This window comes from Mycetomoellerius zeteki, unplaced genomic scaffold (genome assembly GCF_001594055.1).
Source record: "Mycetomoellerius zeteki isolate Tzet28-1 unplaced genomic scaffold, Tzet1.0 scaffold202, whole genome shotgun sequence".
In the NCBI taxonomy this organism is placed as follows: domain Eukaryota; kingdom Metazoa; phylum Arthropoda; class Insecta; order Hymenoptera; family Formicidae; genus Mycetomoellerius; species Mycetomoellerius zeteki.
The window spans coordinates 324,957-344,036 of NW_017256980.1; the positions used below are offsets into that span (position 1 = coordinate 324,957).

The 19,080-nt window shown below is 32.9% G+C and overlaps 4 protein-coding genes across 4 annotated transcripts; 2 read left to right on the plus strand and 2 right to left on the minus strand.

Moving 5' to 3' along the window:
- The first annotated feature begins 454 nt into the window (after positions 1-454).
- On the plus strand, positions 455-3,343 carry LOC108722413 (general transcription factor 3C polypeptide 6). Its single transcript, XM_018447512.1, has 3 exons — positions 455-723; positions 2,845-3,103; positions 3,167-3,343. Exons 1-3 carry the CDS (start codon positions 565-567, stop codon positions 3,337-3,339), a joined length of 591 nt encoding a protein of 196 aa, XP_018303014.1. The 5' UTR covers positions 455-564; the 3' UTR covers positions 3,340-3,343.
- Positions 3,344-5,337: 1,994 nt separating this feature from the next.
- LOC108722412 (amidophosphoribosyltransferase) lies at positions 5,338-10,756 on the minus strand. Its single transcript, XM_018447511.1, has 8 exons — positions 10,253-10,756; positions 7,263-7,479; positions 6,848-7,140; positions 6,518-6,767; positions 6,201-6,440; positions 5,994-6,121; positions 5,677-5,898; positions 5,338-5,611 (listed from the first exon to the last, which is right to left on the minus strand). Exons 1-8 carry the CDS (start codon positions 10,334-10,336, stop codon positions 5,339-5,341), a joined length of 1,707 nt encoding a protein of 568 aa, XP_018303013.1. The 5' UTR covers positions 10,337-10,756; the 3' UTR covers position 5,338.
- A 1,738-nt stretch (positions 10,757-12,494) lies between these two features.
- On the plus strand, positions 12,495-15,151 carry Paics (PAICS bifunctional enzyme). Its single transcript, XM_018447461.1, has 6 exons — positions 12,495-12,635; positions 13,171-13,494; positions 13,582-13,925; positions 14,002-14,277; positions 14,761-14,905; positions 14,978-15,151. Exons 1-6 carry the CDS (start codon positions 12,629-12,631, stop codon positions 15,136-15,138), a joined length of 1,257 nt encoding a protein of 418 aa, XP_018302963.1. The 5' UTR covers positions 12,495-12,628; the 3' UTR covers positions 15,139-15,151.
- Positions 15,152-16,011: 860 nt separating this feature from the next.
- On the minus strand, positions 16,012-18,077 carry LOC108722388 (probable Xaa-Pro aminopeptidase 3). The gene is made up of 4 exons (XM_018447460.1): positions 17,880-18,077; positions 16,800-17,741; positions 16,260-16,622; positions 16,012-16,177 (listed from the first exon to the last, which is right to left on the minus strand). The coding sequence occupies exons 1-4, from the start codon at positions 17,926-17,928 to the stop codon at positions 16,020-16,022; spliced, it is 1,512 nt and encodes a 503-aa protein (XP_018302962.1). The 5' UTR covers positions 17,929-18,077; the 3' UTR covers positions 16,012-16,019.
- Between the last annotated feature and the right edge of the window lie 1,003 nt (positions 18,078-19,080).

Consider the following 19,080-nt stretch of genomic DNA (forward strand, 5'->3'; position numbering starts at 1 on the left):
CAATCAATTCTTGCTCGTGCAGTTGCCAATATTGATTAATATTTCTTGGCATTTTTTCGATGCTATTTTTCACAGACACAATATATTAGCAGCCACAATTCTTACAATCGTCAGTGTTGGTTAGTGTGATTGAATGATTGTAGATCGCCAATCGCCAATCACAATCTTAATCCAATCGGTAATCGCTAGTGTGATTACGGCTTTAGATTAGAGACGCGTAAGGTTAGAGTTCTGTGCTGAAATGACCAATTAGAGCGGCTTGTGAAAATATACCTTATGGCTCTGCACACTGGACGCGGAAACTTGCCGCGCGGCAAAATGTGACGCGGTAGCCAATAAGCTTACAGCTCCTAACATATTCATTGGTTACCGCGTCGCATTTTGCTGCGCGGTAAGTTTCCGCGTTCAGTGTGCAGGAGCCATAAGCTTTAAATTTCAATCACGGCCGTCAGGCGTCAAGTGAAATGCAAGCTAGATAAGTTACATGCGTTACCTGAAACATATTTATTATCCATGAATTTAAATAATAACAAAAACAATAATTCATAACCATTCGTAAGAAAGATGGAATCGGATGGAGAGTTGTCTGAAAATGAAGAAGAAATGCTTGTATATGTAGAATTTGAGGGGCTTACCGGTAACGAAATGTTCGATAATAAAGATCTTCAACTGGATATGATTGGAATAGATACTGAACATCCTATAATGGAAATTAATGGACGGGTATGCTGTATTTTACTATTTATAGAATTTAACAAGTGAAAAACGAAGTATAAATCATATTTAAATTTCGTAGCTTGTTTTTAGAATGCGTACTTTTGTTTCTATATTCTGTATATGTAATGTGATTTACATGCTAAATGCACAGTAATATTGTTATAAACGCATTCTGAATGCAAACTCATATTTGTTTCCTTTTTAGGTTTAGTTTCTCGTTATCTGGTTTAGGCCCGTTTTCACAATATATACTTACCTAAAGATTAAAGGTTACCAACAGATTTATCAATGAAATTCATGAATTTCTTGGTTACCTTTAATCTTTAGGTAACCATATATTGTGAAATCGAGCCTTAGACAAAACCATCAGTTTAGTGATTAATAATAGCTAGAAAAACAAAATTATCATCAAGTGAGGTTAGGGCTAAACTTGTGTTTATACGTAACCTCACTTGATAATAATTTTGTTTTTTTAGCTATTATTAATCACTAAACTGATGGTTTTGTCGTGGTAACTTTAAAAGTTACTCAAAACCATTAGCTTAATGATTAACTCTATAGCTAGAAAAATATAATTTTTATATTATTATATACAGGGTGTCCCAGTAACTCTGTTACAAGGCAATATCTCCATTACCGTTAATGATACACGAAAATGCCTAAGGAAGAAATTGTTTGGTTCGAAGGGACACACATTATGGTGGGAATTATTTCTTTCTCAAGGTCATATTTTTAGAGCCTTCAAGGTCATTGATATTTTTTTAAATAGGACAACGTATTTTTATCATTATAGCGTAATAGCTGAGGTCAAGACGAATCCAATGGCCTATAATACCATGACTTTCACGTGACCTTGAGTATGAAAAATTAAAAAATTTTGAGGAATGAGTGCGAATAATGAAATTAGTACAATAGAAAGTTTGGCATAGGAAAATTTATTGTAATAAGTGTTCAAAATTGTTTCCATGGACTTTTAAACATTTGTTAATTCGAGTATTAAATGAACATCGCACCTGCGAATATTTTGGGTCTAGATTTCTTTCTATGGGGTTTTATCAAAGAGAAAGTTTTTTCAACAAAGCCTACGACACGTGACGACATGAAAGAAACAATTTCTTCCTTAGGCATTTTCGTGTATCATTAACGGTAATGGAGATATTGCCTTGTAACAGAGTTACTGGATTTCACGTGACCTTGAGTATGAAAAATTAAAAAATTTTGAGGAATGAGTGCGAATAATGAAATTAGTACAATAGAAAGTTTGGCATAGGAAAATTTATTGTAATAAGTGTTCAAAATTGTTTCCATGGACTTTTAAACATTTGTTAATTCGAGTATTAAATGAACATCGCACCTGCGAATATTTTGGGTCTAGATTTCTTTCTATGGGGTTTTATCAAAGAGAAAGTTTTTTCAACAAAGCCTACGACACGTGACGACATGAAAGAAACAATTTCTTCCTTAGGCATTTTCGTGTATCATTAACGGTAATGGAGATATTGCCTTGTAACAGAGTTACTGGGACACCCTATACCAATTGGGCTGGGCATGTATTTGAAATTAATGATTTTTGTTATTAACAGCTGGGGATGATTGAGTAAAGTCGAAACGTTCTGCTATTAATTTATGTAATAATGAAGAAATTATTTTAAATTATTTATCGGTATCTCTCTCTCTCTCTCTCTCTCTCTCTCTCTCAGGTGCTTGTTTTATTTTGACCTGTTTATCATTTATTTAAAAATATTTTTATTTGAGAAAGAATATTTGTAAGACAATTATATTTTGTGTCTTGTATTTCAACAGAGCACATGAAAATATTTTGTATTTCATAGGTGCATATAAAAGTATTTTATATTTTGTATTTCATATTTTGAATACGAATAAGATAGACAGTCAATTTTATTATTTAAATTATAAGATACATAAAACTTTCAATTTTTTGATTTTAAATACAAAATATGTAATACTTTCATGTACTCTGCTGAAGTACAAAATATAAAATATTCTTGTATTCCAAAAACCATGTTTTAAATAGAAGTATTTTAATTACATGCTTCCTCAGTTCTCATCACCAAGTTTAACCACAAATTAACTAAAAAATGAATCTTAATCGTTTTGTACTTTTAGTTTTATGAGGGCACTTATGAAGATGTTGTAGGCACTTACATGTTCTTTGAGAAAGATGACAATCCAAAGGTGGACGATGAGGTATTCGATAAAGTACCGACTCTAAAATATTTTGCTAAAACGAGAAAGTTACTTAAGATGCAGAGGGTGTTCACAAAGCCAAGAGTCGAGGTTCTTGGTGATGCCGAACATGAGAGTTGTATTCCGAATGAAGAAATGTTATCACAAGCTGGTGTGCCTCCAAAGTATCAAGAGGAAGGTAATAGAACGAATTTCTTCAATCTGTATACATTTTATTTAACATAAAAGCAATCTGTTTTAGCCATGCAATTTTGGAATAAAGTACGTGATGAGAAACTAGAAGAATTAAGCATATTCTTGGAAAAACAGAAAATTAGGGAAGAAAAAAAATCCAAAGGTATTGCGTTGGATTCAGAGTCTGATGAGGAAAACCCTGTCGTACAAAAAACCAAAGAAAAATCAGAAGAAACATAAGAAAGTAAGATGTTTTAAAATTCCAATAAAAAATTTTAATATTTAGAGATTAATGTTCTTAGCATGAGAATTGTACATTAATAACATAAAGTTAGCGCAATAACATCAGTGCTTTAGTTATTGGAACTATCATATGGAAGGAGCAATTATATAATTTTACTTATATGTAATTTAAGAATGTAAATTAAATATTAATTTTTTCAACAAATGAAAAAGGTTATGAGCCATATGCAACACAAGCCATTTTCTACAAAAATTTTTTAATATAAAAATTACAATAAAACAATTTAGTGTTAAATTAACATTGCAACAGAGATACAATAAAACGCATGTTTAGCATTAAACTTAAAATTAAAACAGACAGTTTCGACCTCGGTCGGGTCATTTTCAATGTAAATAATCCAGTAAAATACAAAATGTGTATAACGAACGCATTCCTTATCAACGGTCAAGTACTAGAAATTAGGTAGCTTAATATTTTCAGTCCAAAAGATTCATTTAGTTATCGTAAAAGTAGAACCATCAAAATTATTTCCGATTTACAATCTTACAACATAATTCCATTACAATCATTTGCATTACAATTATATTAATAATCAAGTATGTATTGTTATATAGTATATTAGTGCCAAATAAATTACATATATATATATATATATATACCTTGATTAACCGTGACGGTGTAATTCCGACAAAAATAGAGACACGCAATAAAACTGAGTCACAAATTTTAAAAGTACAAGCCATGTTAGGTATATTTAGAAGAACAACTGTATCGAATGGTGTCAAGCGACGTTATGAAAAGGAACACAAAGAGATAAAGAAAAGACGGAAATATATATATATATATATATAAATAGGAGGGGGCAGAGGACATTATTAATTTTTTGTTGCATCGATAAGTTGATTTATAACAATAGAATGTTTTATTTTTCAATTTTGCTCTCACATTTCACAATCAACTCAATTTTAAATATATCATATATCATATAATATACATATATAGTATACGTATATAATTATAAGAAATCATATTATTTGACACCTTTTTACTTTGATCATAGAAAGTATATACTACAAAGAATATCTCACATATCATTTTACTTGTAATATTTTTCGTATATAATACGCGTTTTTCATATGAAATAATATAGTATATAGTATATTATAAAATACTGAATTGAACCCAAAAAGTACACATCTTTCCTATTACAAAATTCTAATAAAAAATAGAAAATAATCTTATTCATCCTTTATATATAATATAATTGTTATAAAAATTGTCTAAAATCTTTTCGATTACTACAGTTTAATATTTTATATGCGAAGTAATATTTAGAGATACGCGAATACATCTATTCTATAATAACCCTTCGTTTACACACATCTTTCGCGACTTTTATATAGCATATGCGAATTTGCACCGCGCAATTTTGGCAATTCATAACTCTGCTTACAATAAAGCTAATTTGATCTTTTTTTAATTTGAAGAAAAAAAAGTGAAGTATTTTGCTTCAGTGATATAATGTTGAAAAATATTATATTAGTCAAAAATTCATTAAAACCCTGAAATCCTGCATCGAAAAAATTGTATTTTTTTAATGGTCGCTATTTTTTTTGTAATTATCAAAATTTAAAAATTCAAAATGCATTTTGAAGAGGAAAGATAATACTTTAAGATGTATTATTTTTTCAAATTTCTCACAACCTATATTTCCAGTGTTGAAAATGGATAATTTTATTCTCTATCCGATATTAAAGGTTTTTATGCATGAAAATTTAGTAAAATGACCCCCAACTTTTTTTATAAGCAGGTAACAATATTAAAGCATTCATTTTAGGATTAGTTCTATAGCTATAAAAAATGTTGGTGAAAATCACACCTGTGTGTTAACGAAGGGATAACACTGTCAAATTGTACATCGCAGAATGCTACGTATTCGTTATTTTATTTCAGGAACCTGAGTTTTGTTTGATTTTAGAAAAAAATCATGCGTCTTTACCAGTCGAGGTCACCAGGTAATTCGTCTGGATACTCTCCCGTTAAGCAGGCAGTACAGTGACCGATGTAATTACTTTCGCGATTATCCATGCGATACCTGACCGCCTCGACAAGCCCCTCGACTGAAAGGTACGTTAAACTGTCTGCTCCCACGTGTTTGGCCAATTTTACATTATCAAGCTTATTTGCGATAAGTTCTTCTCTCGTTGGAATGTTGATGCCCATGTAACATGGATACTTCAGCGGTGGCGAGGCTATTCTAATATGAACCTGTAAATGTGATATGACAAATATAGTAAATAAATATAAACAGAGAAGATATTAAGAAAACTTACCTCCTTAGCGCCTGCATCCCTCAGCAATTTGATAATCGGCCCGATTGTATTTCCCCTAACGATAGAGTCATCAATGAGAACTATTTTCTTCCCTTTTACATTCTCAGACAAAGCTCCAAATTTCTTGGCTACTCCGAGCTGTCTCAGTCGCGTGCTAGGCTGAATGAACGTTCTACCTACGTATCTGTTTTTGCACAGCACTTCAGCGAAAGGTATCTTAGACTGTAACATTAAAAAGAAAAAAGTATTATTTAGATATAAATTGCTCGTTTTTACATTTGTTCGGGAATTATACTGTTGATTTTATTTGCATTTACTTCTCTGGCGTATCCGTGTGCCGCTGCAGTTCCCGATTCTGGCACAGAACTGACTATATCTGCTTCAATCGGGGATTCCATCGCTAGCATTCGTCCACATTGCATACGAACGGAATATACCATTTGACCTACATTACAAACAAATACATGATTAAACATGTCTCAATTTCTCTATCGCGCTATATTCTATCATTCTTATTTACGTACCTTCAAAAATGCTGTCGCTCCTGGCGAAGTAGACGTATTCGAAAATACAAAATGCCTGTCGTTTTTTATTTGGCCTTTCCACTATCTCTATAGTTTTAATGCCCTCTCTAGTCAGCTCCACAATTTCGCCAGGAAATACTTCACGAACATATCTTGCGCCGATACTTAAGAATCCGCAAGATTCCGACGAAATTACCCAGCCTTCTGCTTCATCGTCATCGTCATCAGACTCTCTACTTGCTGCGATTCATATTTTGCATTAATATTAAAAAATCATTAAAATAGACATTTACTTTTATTGATATTTTAATATGCACCTAAATTGCCAATTGGCACAATCTTCCCTAGACAAAGAGGTCGATTTCCATAAGGATCTCTTACGCCATAAATTTTGTCTCTTTGCATTATTACTAAGGAATAGGATAACGGTGCCAATTGCATAAGGTGTTTGATTCGCGCAGGCCAATCTGGTCCATTGACTTCACCTTCTGGCGGATTCAAGCAGAGCGCTTGTGTTATAAGCTCCGAGTCCGAATGCGTTGATAAACCAACGCCTCGACCTAATACCTAAACATACATACGAGACCAAAACGGAATTCAGATTCGATCGACAAGGATTGTTAATGTAAATTTTTCCTCCATATTACCATTTTTCGTAGAGACTCCGTGTTAACTAATTCTCCATTATGTCCAACTGCCAGTGCCCCGTGCGCAGTGTGTACCACAAATGGTTGACAGTTGACTTCTTCACTGGCTGCACTTGTACTGTATCTGGTATGACCAATTCCAAGATTTCCTTTGAGTTTCCTCATAATCTCATCGTTGAAAATATTATTGATCATTCCCATACCCTTATGTACGTGGAATGATTTAGAGCAGACACCCTCGCTTGTTACGATTCCTGCGCTTTCTTGTCCCCTATGTTGCAACGCTACTAATCCTGATTGAGTGAAAATAACAAATTGTTTCGTCTTCTCTAATTGGTATTTTTTTCTCTCTTGTATATACATTTATATACTTTTTTATTTCAATTAATTTCTATCACACACAAAGTGAACCTGCCTAAACAAATAACCTGAGCAACATCAATTTGTGATGGCCAGTCGCCTGCAGCAATACATCCGAAAACACCGCACTCATGTGTAAGACCAGTAGATCTTTGTCCCCTGGTTTCACCTTTGCTTCGTGGTTTCGTATATTTTGATTTCTCCGTGGAAAGACGAGACATTGCTTCAGTACAATGTTCGCTATCTTTGTCGTGAAACGTTTCCATCGTGATCTGTCACAAATAAAATATGTTAAGTTAGTAGTAGTAATTAAGATAATTATGACAGATAGATTGGATTAAAAAATTATAAAAAACATGAAATGATGATCATAAATACGTTCTTATTATCAATATTGAATTATTATGTATTTCTCATATTGTACAATTAATAAGTTTTAATAATTATAATATAATAAAATTAAATTTTTCTCTGGATTTAAATATATATTCTTCCATTGACTTAATATATTATATTTGCTATATAAAGGTTTTTTATGCAGATATATATTGGATATAAATTATGTATTGTATATCCTACTAAAGTGCCTAAAGAGAGTAGATCCTTTCGCAATTCCTCTTCATGTATTATCTGCGTTGCCCTTGTAAACTATTGACCCCCAACGGACTGATAGAATCCACATATCTTACGTTTGTCCAATGCTACAACTATGTTTTCTCATCACGTTTGCGCAACCTGCATTTCGCAACTAATTTCATCATTTTACGTCGTACTGACATCATAATATCATAATATAGAACAGTTATATTTGTGTTTACAACAAATCGATGCTTTCACATCACGCGAGAAATTGCATAATATTTTTTTGCAGTAAGTTAGTTTTCTTGTGTCAGTTACAAACTACATATAGATACGAAAGTAATATGTTATCTTTTTTTTATTTATCTTACGTTCTAAGTTTGATTCAGTATTAGTTCTCAAAGCTAGACAGTATTAGTTCTCAAAGCTAGACAGAAATTGAAAGAACAAACATAAAAGATAAATTCACGTAACTTATTTATTAGAAAAGAAAGAATTATTTTATAAATATTAATTTTGATGAAGCCAGTCATATGAATGATATTACTTTTATTCTGTTATCTAAATCTATGTAAAGAAATATAATTTGAAGTAATAATTCCACTAAGGAAAAATTATAATATTAACTTATAATTCTAAGATTTCCAAAGATATTAATGCTGATAGGCATTACAATAATAAGTATGTTCTGTTTTTCAATTATGAAAAAGAAATGTAGACTTTTATTACGAATAAATTACTGAGGACAAAACTGAATAAAATGTACCATATATTATATTTATTTCTCAGAGAAAATGCTTTTCTGTCGCTTAATCATTGAATTTACAGTTGCGTCGATTAATTTGAATTGAATAAGCAAGAATTTGAATAAAAGAATTTAAAAAAAGAAACGAAACCGAATAGAGTGCATAAAAATATTTTCTTCTGTGCATGTGAGATTCATAACTTTACTGTCAATATACTTATCGTGAAGTAGTTAAGAAACTGCTCGACAAATTAAAAATGATATTTGATTTGTGCGAAGATATGAAATGAAGCAGAACAAAGCGAAAGACCGCAATAAAAAAATTTCCAAAAACGCAATAATTTTTTATACGGGACAATTTCGATTAATTTAATTCCAATTAATTTAATCGGCAGTTAACTCGAATCACTTAAGATAAAATCTCTATATATAATATAATTCCTTGTTCTTAATTTTATTTTCGATATAATAAACAAAAATTTAACAATTCTAGTAAGTAATTTAATAATTCTATTCGCATATTAACAAAACATGATTATAAAATAAAATACAGACGCTTAATGAATTGAATTAAATACTCAATTTAATTAATAATTAAGTTAATTCAGTTCAAGTGATCCATATATTCCTCTTAATTCCTCGCTCTAGAAGTTCGCTATTCTAGTAAAAAATAAGACTTTCTTATATATTGAGAAGGAGTTATACGCTACGAATACATAAGGCCTGTTTTCTATGGCTGAACTAGTATACACTTTTGAAACTTAAAGTGAAATAGGTAAACATGTTTTACGAAAGCGAGAAAGAGTTCCAGTGTAGTCTAGTGCAGAAATAAAAAGCAGACCTATAATAACCCATGGAGACCGTATTTCTCGAGCGTCGAAGCCAGAAAGCAGCATTATTTTCATTATTCATAAAACTGAAAAGTGACAAAAATCAAGCATAAATTTCTTTCTCGTCTATCAAGGACAAATTATACTAGAGAAAATGTTTTGTTCTTTGAACTAAAATTTTTGAAAATTGAAACAAAAATTTTTTAGTAAAAAATATCGAACTGAACTGTTAAATTATGCGAATTAAATTGTTTAATTGGTATAAATAAATATTTTTGTTATTTACAAAGCAAAAAGTTATTGCAAAAGTAACTAAATTTTTGTTATGTAAACAAAATATTTGGTTGCTGTTAAAAAATATATCTCCACTAAAACGATTTTGCATTAAATCTTTTTTCCTTAGTGTGTGTGTGTGTGTGTGTGTGTATATGTATGTGTGTACAAATATAAAGATACATATACCTTTTAAAGGATAATAAGTTTTTTATCAAATCAACTCATTGTTTTCATATTTGGACATAAGTTCACATTGCGAATCAGACTCGCGCGATTTTCAATAAATTAACACTGTTAACAGCGTGACACGAAATAACGTAATGAAGCTATAAAAGATTGTAGATCAGCCAAGTTTGCGACAGATGCTGCGAACGAAGGATTGCATCCTGTCGCACATTGGACACGTGATTGACCTGCTTCCCTATCCATGGGTTCTCACTTTGTGAAGATTCCACGAAAATCACAGAAGGGGGAGGGGGAACTACTTGTTTGACTTTTTGAGTTATAGAATAATGAAAATGGATGCTGATATATGAATAATGTGCAAATCACTTTGCTTAATTCGCGAAGATTCTGGTGGAGATCCACGGACGTATGAAGAAGCGATGCACGTACCTCACGTGTGCCGAGTGCGTGCAGAGACGCTCCGAGAAACGTTCTCGTGCTCCTCGTCCCGCTTTGGGAACACGTCTGATTCATATGAAACGTGTGCTTCGCATTCCGAACCACAAGCCACAAATTGGAACGAAGGGGGTACCTTGTGGCAGCCAATGGGGAAGCCTACAGCTTGCCGGAGGGGCTCGCTCCACTTGGTCGGTGCGACCATTATCTCTTCCTTCGCGAAGAAGAGGGACGATGCGGGAGGATGCGAATGCAACGCCGCGTTGATTCAAGAAACGAATGAATCGTATATGTCTCTCAGAGAGACAATCTCTCTCTCTCTCTCTCTCTCTCGCTCTCTCTCTCTTCTCTCTCTTTTTCTCTCGTCTACGATAGGCATCGGAAGAATTGGCATGGATCACGCTAAACACTAGGATCGATCAAGGGCAGAGCACTTAAAGATATTTTAATATTAGTTGTACAATATCAGCTAAAAGTATCACCAAAAAATGCCAATATCAGCTAATTAACTAACAAATTTTTGTCATAAATACACCCTGAAACCAACTGTAAAAAGCAAAACAAATAATTTAGAGTTTATAATGGCTTTATGCAGCGAAATGACCATACTTTGCAGTTTTAAGTAAATAACTTTTAAACGAATAAGTAGATCCAAATAAACTTTTGCATGAATTTATTAAAGTTTTATTAGTATATATAAAAAATTCGATTTAATTTGTAATGCTATGACTTTGTCAATTTGCAAATAATTACTACAAAATGCGAATTTACATCAGAATCAAGACTAACAAAAAAATTAAATAATTTTTAAACCAATAAGGGAATCGTGTTCAAATTTTACACGGATACTATAAACATAATTGAGTTTTGAAAAGTAATTATATAAATAATTTAAAATTACAAATAAACAATAAATAAAACTCCAAAAATTAATCAAAACAGAAACAAATTGCCAATATGAGCTGCTGCAATTATTAATGCCTATAATTAATCATATATAATAATAGAATAATCTAAAATTTTTATAGATTATTGTTTTGAGATGTAATACATACATCCTTAAGTTAACGATGTTTACATCGTTTGCCGTATTATAGAAATTAGCCGCCTCTCATTGCCGGTAACACATTAGCACGACCTCGAACGGACGTGTAATCCTGTTCGAATTTTGTGAGGTTCCGAAGGTGAAGAGCTCCGCCTCAATGATCTCCTTTGTCCTTGTGACAGTTTAGAGATTTCGACGCTCTCGAACGATTAGTCGCTGGAGATGCCATGGTCCAATTTCATCGATCTTGATCATCGAGGAGTTATTTCTATTACGTAATGTATATGTCGTAATTTCATAAGAGATACAATTGACACTCGTAGTGATGTGCTATCTATGTATACTCGTTTTCTGAATTATGGATAAAAGAAAATAGTTTATAATTATTTTTAGAATTGTATTATTTATATTATAAATTATTTAAATTATTTAAAAGAAAACAAATTGTGAGCCGCTGCGGTTATTGGTGCACAAAATTAATATATTAATGATCATTATACTCATTTGAGCTCATTATACTCATAATCCATAGTGACAGTCAACGTTTTATCTTTTGACCTTGCATTGTTGACTATCTTTAATTTGGATGTTCAATTTAACCATTATGAAAGAGAATTAGAACCGTATGTTAGTTTTTCTATCGTAATTTATCTTGAAACGCACTGAAGAGGATCCAAATCCAGGATCGAAATGTTCGTGAATTTTATATCTAAATTGATTTATTATCTTAATTTTATAAGCATCAATAACCGCGACAGTTCATATTGGTAATTTGTATTTCTTTTCGATTTATTTCTGGAGCTCCACTCTGTTTATTTGTAATTTTAAATTATTTATATAATTTTACTTTTGATTAAATTCAATTAAAAGTTAAATAAACTTTCAATTGAAGATTATAATTAATATTAAAATTATAATTATTGATAATTATAATTATTTTTTCATAATTATTTACAATTTATAATTTAATTTATATGTATCCTATATTTCCAATGAAGAGGAATATTGTGACAATTCAAGATTCGGTTATCTATTACTCCACAGAGAACTTTCTAGAATGTGTTTCGTAAATCTACTCGATAAAATACACGAGTTATACATGCAAGAGAAATAACTTATTTTAATGTGTACAATGAGAAAAATATTATTCGTATGATTTTTCGTTGTCAATATCATGTTATTATCGTAACAGAGAACTCTAGAGAAGCTTCGAGCCAATCGAAAATCAGGCAGACGAGGATCGTAGTGGGGGCTGCTAAAGAAATGTATGTGAAATCAAGCGAATTACGTTCATTCCAATAGTAGACGTTAGAGCGGCTGGTAAGATGGCTGGTAAGTTCGATAAAACGTTAGAATTTAGTTGAACGAGTTTTCCGTCTATATTCAGAAGCGTAGACAAGTAGACGATCTTCTGACATGTGATATTAATCATAGACGTGAATCTCGTGACGTTTATGTCTAAATAATTCGAAACAATCCTACTGAAAAAAGACGTAAAGGAGTAAACGGGTTTTGCCAGAGCAACAGGTGGTCGATAATACACTCCTCATACACCGGCCGGCGTTTCATACAAGTGCCCTAACATATCTGTACTTAATGTAGTTTATATCACAGCAAATATTATTACAGCTTAATTTTAGCTATGTAATTTGAAAAATTAATCAATGGGCATTTGTATGAGAATAGTATAATTAATTAATGGGCTATTGGTATGAAAATAATACATTTACAATCTTGAAACATTCACTCAAAGGAAGGGAAAGATTATCGACTTGTTTTCTGTTGTATTTATTATAAAATAAAAAGAGATTTGTTTCGTACCGATCAATATTAAAAGATAATTTTCTCTCTTGTTTTTTTTTTGTAGATTATAAACTTGGGAAAGTTATCAATGAGGGAAAGACGAAAAAAGTTTATGAATTTCTAAACGATCCTACCTTATGTTTGCTGGAAAGCAAGGATCGCATTACTGCTGGCGACGGTGTAAAATCTCATGCATTAGAAGGCAAAGCGACGATTAGTACATCCACCACCATAAAGGTCTTCGGGTTGCTCAATCAAGCTGGTATCAAGACAGCTTACGTCAAATCCGCCGGTCTAAAGTCTTTCATAGCGAAGAAATGTGACATGATACCAATTGAATGGGTTACTAGAAGGCAGGCAACTGGTAGCTTTCTAAAAAGACATCCTGGTACGTATATGAACGTCAATATCTTTCTCTTGGAATTAACAAAGCTGAAAAAAATGTTAGAATGCTATTCATGTACAATTGTTTCAGGGGTACCTGAGGGCTACAGATTCAATCCGCCTCTGCAGGAAACGTTCTTTAAGGATGATGCTAATCATGATCCACAATGGTCTGACGAGCAAATTATTTCCGCGGGCTTCCAAATGGGCGGCAGGAAAATAACGAAGGATGAAGTAGATATTATGAAACGCACTACTGTTGTCATTTTTGAGATTCTTGAGAGAGCATGGGCAGTACGTAATAGCTCGCTGATAGATATGAAGATAGAATTCGGTGTGGACTCAACTGGGGAGATTTTACTAGCTGATATTATCGACAGCGATTCCTGGAGACTCTGGCCTTCTGGAGATAAGAAACAAATGAAAGATAAGCAGGTAAGATAGTTTGAGATATTTTCGTCAATATTACATCAACTGTGACTGTTTAAAATTTATCATATTTGTTTATTAGGTATACAGAGATCTATCCAATGTAACACAACAGAGTTTGGAGACCGTAAAGTGTAACTTTAAGTGGGTAGAAGAGCAGTTAGATTATGTCATTGAAGCATCCACTCCATTAGTTGTTATACTTATGGGCTCACCATCCGACGAGGGACATTGTCGAGAAATTGCAAAGCATGCTACAGCATTAGGTTTAAAACCCCAACTCCGAGTTTGCAGTGCTCATAAGGGTACTGAGGAAACTCTAAATATTCTTGCTGGATATGAAGGCAGCGGAGAAAATGTACGTTTGAAATTTCATCTTTTCATTATCAGTTCATTATAATAAACTTTTAATAGATTAGGTGAAATGTAGGTTTCGTTGAATATTACTTTTTACTGAATTACTATCAAAATTACGAAAATGCTTATATATGATTAATAATTATTAATGATTGGTAATCGTAAAAATATTATTAGAGATACATGCAAGTCACATTTGAATATTTTTTTTAATTACACAATGCTGATGATAGCAGCAGCTTGTATCAACACATATTGTGCAATTTGATCGTGATATTTATCGTTACGACATTGGTCACTAATTTGTGATATCAAATGTGCTAGCAAAGGATAACTGTATCAAAAACTTATACTGACCCGTCGAAGCGATCTGCGTTATCCTGTTATGTTTTAATCACAAAACTCGTTATGATAAAGAAAATGATAGCTATAAAAAAATTATTTATTTCCATTTATCACAAGCTTCTTATTTCTTTTTTCTTAGGTGGTACTGATAGCGGTAGCCGGTCGCAGCAATGGTTTGGGTCCAGTACTCTCCGGCAATACGGTCTTGCCCGTCATAAATTGCCCACCTTTGAAATCAGACAATATTGAACGAAACGTGTGGTCTTCGCTTGACGTTCCTTCAGGTATTCTACATAATTTGTATTCATAGTAATTGAATTTGTCTTCTGAAATGTAAAGTTAAATTATATTTATAGGACTTGGCTGTACGACAGTCGTACATCCAGAAGCAGCTGCATTCGCGGCGGCACAAATCCATGCGATGCAGAATCACTTGGTTTGGGCTCGTTTGCGAGCGAAGCAACTCTCCAACTTCATAAATTTAAAACGAGCCGACGTTGAATTACGGAAGTTGTGAGCAGTCGTCCGACAAACGAAACAATAAATAGCAATTCATTGCTTTTTCAAGAGTCTCGTGGATACATTGTAATATCATCGTGAAAAGAACTGTACATGTTTACACATATTTTAGTGTATTAATTCATTTTGAATGCTACTGTTGTTGAAGTATTTTGTAGAATGCAATTGTTTTTTATTTTTTTGTTCATATTTGCCCACCCATGTGGATCGAAATATAATGCTTGTCTTATTAAAGTAACAGTGTGATTGTACCATAGATTGTGTGATACAACCAGAATTTTTTTGTACCAATGATTACGTTAACTCTTTTCATATATACCCTACTGTTATTGATTCTAGTAATACTTTACTGGTTTCAAGTATGCAATATTCGTCTATTTCCACTTAAACAAATTTTCGAATAATTAAGAAATTTTCTTTGTATGAATTTATAATAAAATGTATACTATATTTAAAATAAAATAAATAAAATATTGAAGGTCTCTATGTATTATACTTTTCTTATTATCTAATTATTCTTATTGAATAAAATAATATATAACTGTATGATACACAGATATATATGTGTATATAGAGCCATGTTGTACAAAGTGATTCTTCGGCATATTTATCTACAAGGTAAATACGTTAGAGTAAGTGAAAGACGGGTTTGGAAGAATATAAAAGATTCAATCATTTTATATATGTCTAAAAAATATATCTGGAGTGTATATGAAAGCGAAGACTCCCTTACTTTCATATACAATTAATGCAATTGTCCGCGTATTTACACGCATATACTTATACTTTTTTATATACATGTAAATAAAAAATAGAGGCATATTGTTTTACTATGTACATTGAGTGCTTGTATTAATTATTGTTAAACGTCCTTGACTTTTAGCTTGCTAGAGCTTCGATTTCCGCTACCTCCTTTGGACAGTGTTTCGTCAAGATTTCTGGGCCATTTTCTGTTATTAAAATATCGTCCTCTATACGTATACCTAAACCATGGAAATGTGACGGTGCGTAAGGAGTCTTCGGATTTATGTACACACCTAAAGTAATGAAAAGAAATATAAATTAATTTGCATTAATTTACAAATAGTTCTTTAAGACAAATATAAAGCATTCAAGTACCAGGTTCCATTGTTATTATCATTCCAGGCTGTATCCTCACGCTTCTGGATATCTTTCCCGTGTCGTGCACATCCATTCCAAGATAATGACTGACATGGTGCGGACAGTACGCGTATGCAGCCGCTAATAATTTACTTTCTTCTATGTTCTTCGGTATTATGTTAATTTCTTGCAACCGTTCTCCCAGAAGAAAACACATATGACGGAATACGTTGTCCAATGACGGCATTTCCTTCAAACTCTTTATCAAATTTTTTTGCACATCGAGTACTATTTCATAGAGAATTTTTTGTTCTGGCGTAAATTTGCCGCTAATTGGCCACGTCCGCGTTATATCGGATGAATATCCATGATACTCGCAACCTGTAAGTGGACAAAAATGCAAGAAAAGTGCTTCGATTATGTACTAATCATAAGGTCCATTCTTTTCAGCTGAATTTCTTGAATCCACGTTGTGGAGAAAAGAAGAGAAAAGATGAACGTGCAAGAAGTTCAGCTAAAAGAATAGGCTTATATAATTCTACACATCTCGGTACAAACCTGCATCCATCAAAACTAAATCACTGCTTTGTATAATTTGATTATTATTGATATAATGTATTATGTTTGCATTTCTGCCCGCTGCTACGACGGGAGGATACGCCAAGTATTCCGCCCCGCGCATACGACATTCATAATCTACAGTAGTGAATAACTGATGCTCACTCATCCCTGGCTTTGAAGATTGAATTGTTTTTACAATAGCGTCAGAGGCAATTTTGCAGCTCTCCCGCATTAAATCAATTTCACAGGCGCTCTTGATCAAGCGAATTTGATGAAACAAAATCTTAGGGGAAGCAAATATTTGATTGTCCGTCAATTTAATCAATTGATGCAGCTTCTTATGCAAGATCGGTTGAACAACATCCGCATGATCATACCATACAATGCTGCCTTTATCCTCTTGTATGAGCGCTGCCAAGAACTGTTCAAATTCTGTAACTGGCAGAGCGTAATCTGTGCCAAATACTTCTGTCGCCATTTCAACGCCGGTTCTAGGACCATCCCATAATTCTGAATGTTCATCTCTCGCTCTCACAAATAAAGTGTAAGACGATTTATCTTCTGTACATGTAAGTACTAGAATACTATCAGGTTCCTGACACCCAGAGAAATACAGAAAGTCTGTATTTTGCCGAAAGACATATGGTATCTTATCAGATATGTAAACTTTGGACGATGCAGGTATGACGACTATTTGTTGCCTGTGTACATTCTTGGCATTTGCCATTAATGTGACACACTCCACTAATTTAGAACGTCTTCTCTTAAGTTCCTGAAGCGATATACCTGGCAGCACCTCGCCATGCTTTATCAAGTGCGGGTGTGTCGTCGACGTCGGTTGTCCACACGCGTGTGGATGAGCACCTCGTGTACATTCTGTCTTCGTTAGATTGCTTTTAAGTGTTGTTTTCGTCGAGAAGTATGTCAGCAATTGACAACCTAAAATTATATCAACAATTAATCAATGCACTACACTGACTTTTTCCAACAAATAGATCGCATATTAGATTTATTAAGATTTAATAGCAATAATTTTTTTTCAAATTGAAATGTTACAGGCATAAATAAGTTTCTTACTAAATTTATTTGAATTGTATCTCAGCGGATATTTTATGCCACTGAACATATTTCAAATATTTTTTGTAGCCAAACGTTCACTGTGGAATTTTATTTTATATCTTGTTCACTTCGGACAACGTAATATTTTGTGACATTCAATGTAGAACTTAACCTATAAAATTTTGGCCAAAAGCAGTGCGTATGAAAGGCAATCACTTGGCGAATTCGGCATACGTGCACTGATTCTGCTCTAGTGCTGCCCTGACATGGTGCGAGTGCAGAACCACTTTAGACCTGTTCTTTTTAGCTGAACTTTTGCACCAGTTCATCTTTCTTCTTTTTCTCTCTAGAAGGTAAAAAGAGGAAGAAAGATGAACTGGTGCAAAAGTTCAGCCAAAAAGAACAGGCCTTTTGATGCTATGCCAAATTGCACTGTCAGAAACGTCAGTGCAACATTTCTTGAACTCGTTCAGTTCATTCGGTTGGTCCGAATATAAATTCAGCACTACACTGGGCTAGTTTGCTACACTTGGCTCATTTGCCGAATATGATAATCTTAACGCACCGATACAGTGCGCACAAGCCGAATGCATGGTACTAAAAAAGTTCGCACTAGTGCAGTCTGCCGAATTCGCTGTCTGACTCGCACAGCTGATACGGAATCACCAATCATGTGTTTAACATGAAAGCTGCCATATTGCTTCATATTAACGCGATAATTAACATTATATACATTACGTACCCAGACAGCATACAATATTTACAAAATATTTATAAGATATATTTATTTTAAATATTTTGTAAATATTTTTGTGGTCTCTTAGATTGCACAGATCATAAACATTTATTATAAATATTACGAAATATTTATTATGAATGTTACAGTAAATACTATAAAAATACTTAGGCCTAGTTCCACAACTCACGGTTAACTCTTAACCGAGGTTCAACTTGTTTCTCATCTCTTTCCAATTCTAAAATTGGAAAGAGACAGTGAATAAGTTGAACCTCGATTAAGGCTCAGTTCCACAACTCACGGTTAACTCTTAACCGAGGTTCAACTTGTTTCTAATCTCTTTCTAATTCTATTCTGGGTCTAAGAGTTAACCGTGAGTTGTGGAATTGGACCTTAAGCCCATTCTACAATTGCGTAAGCGTAGTTGTAAGTGATTGTAGTTGTAAGAATTAACCAATCACAGTCAAATATGAGAAAAATATT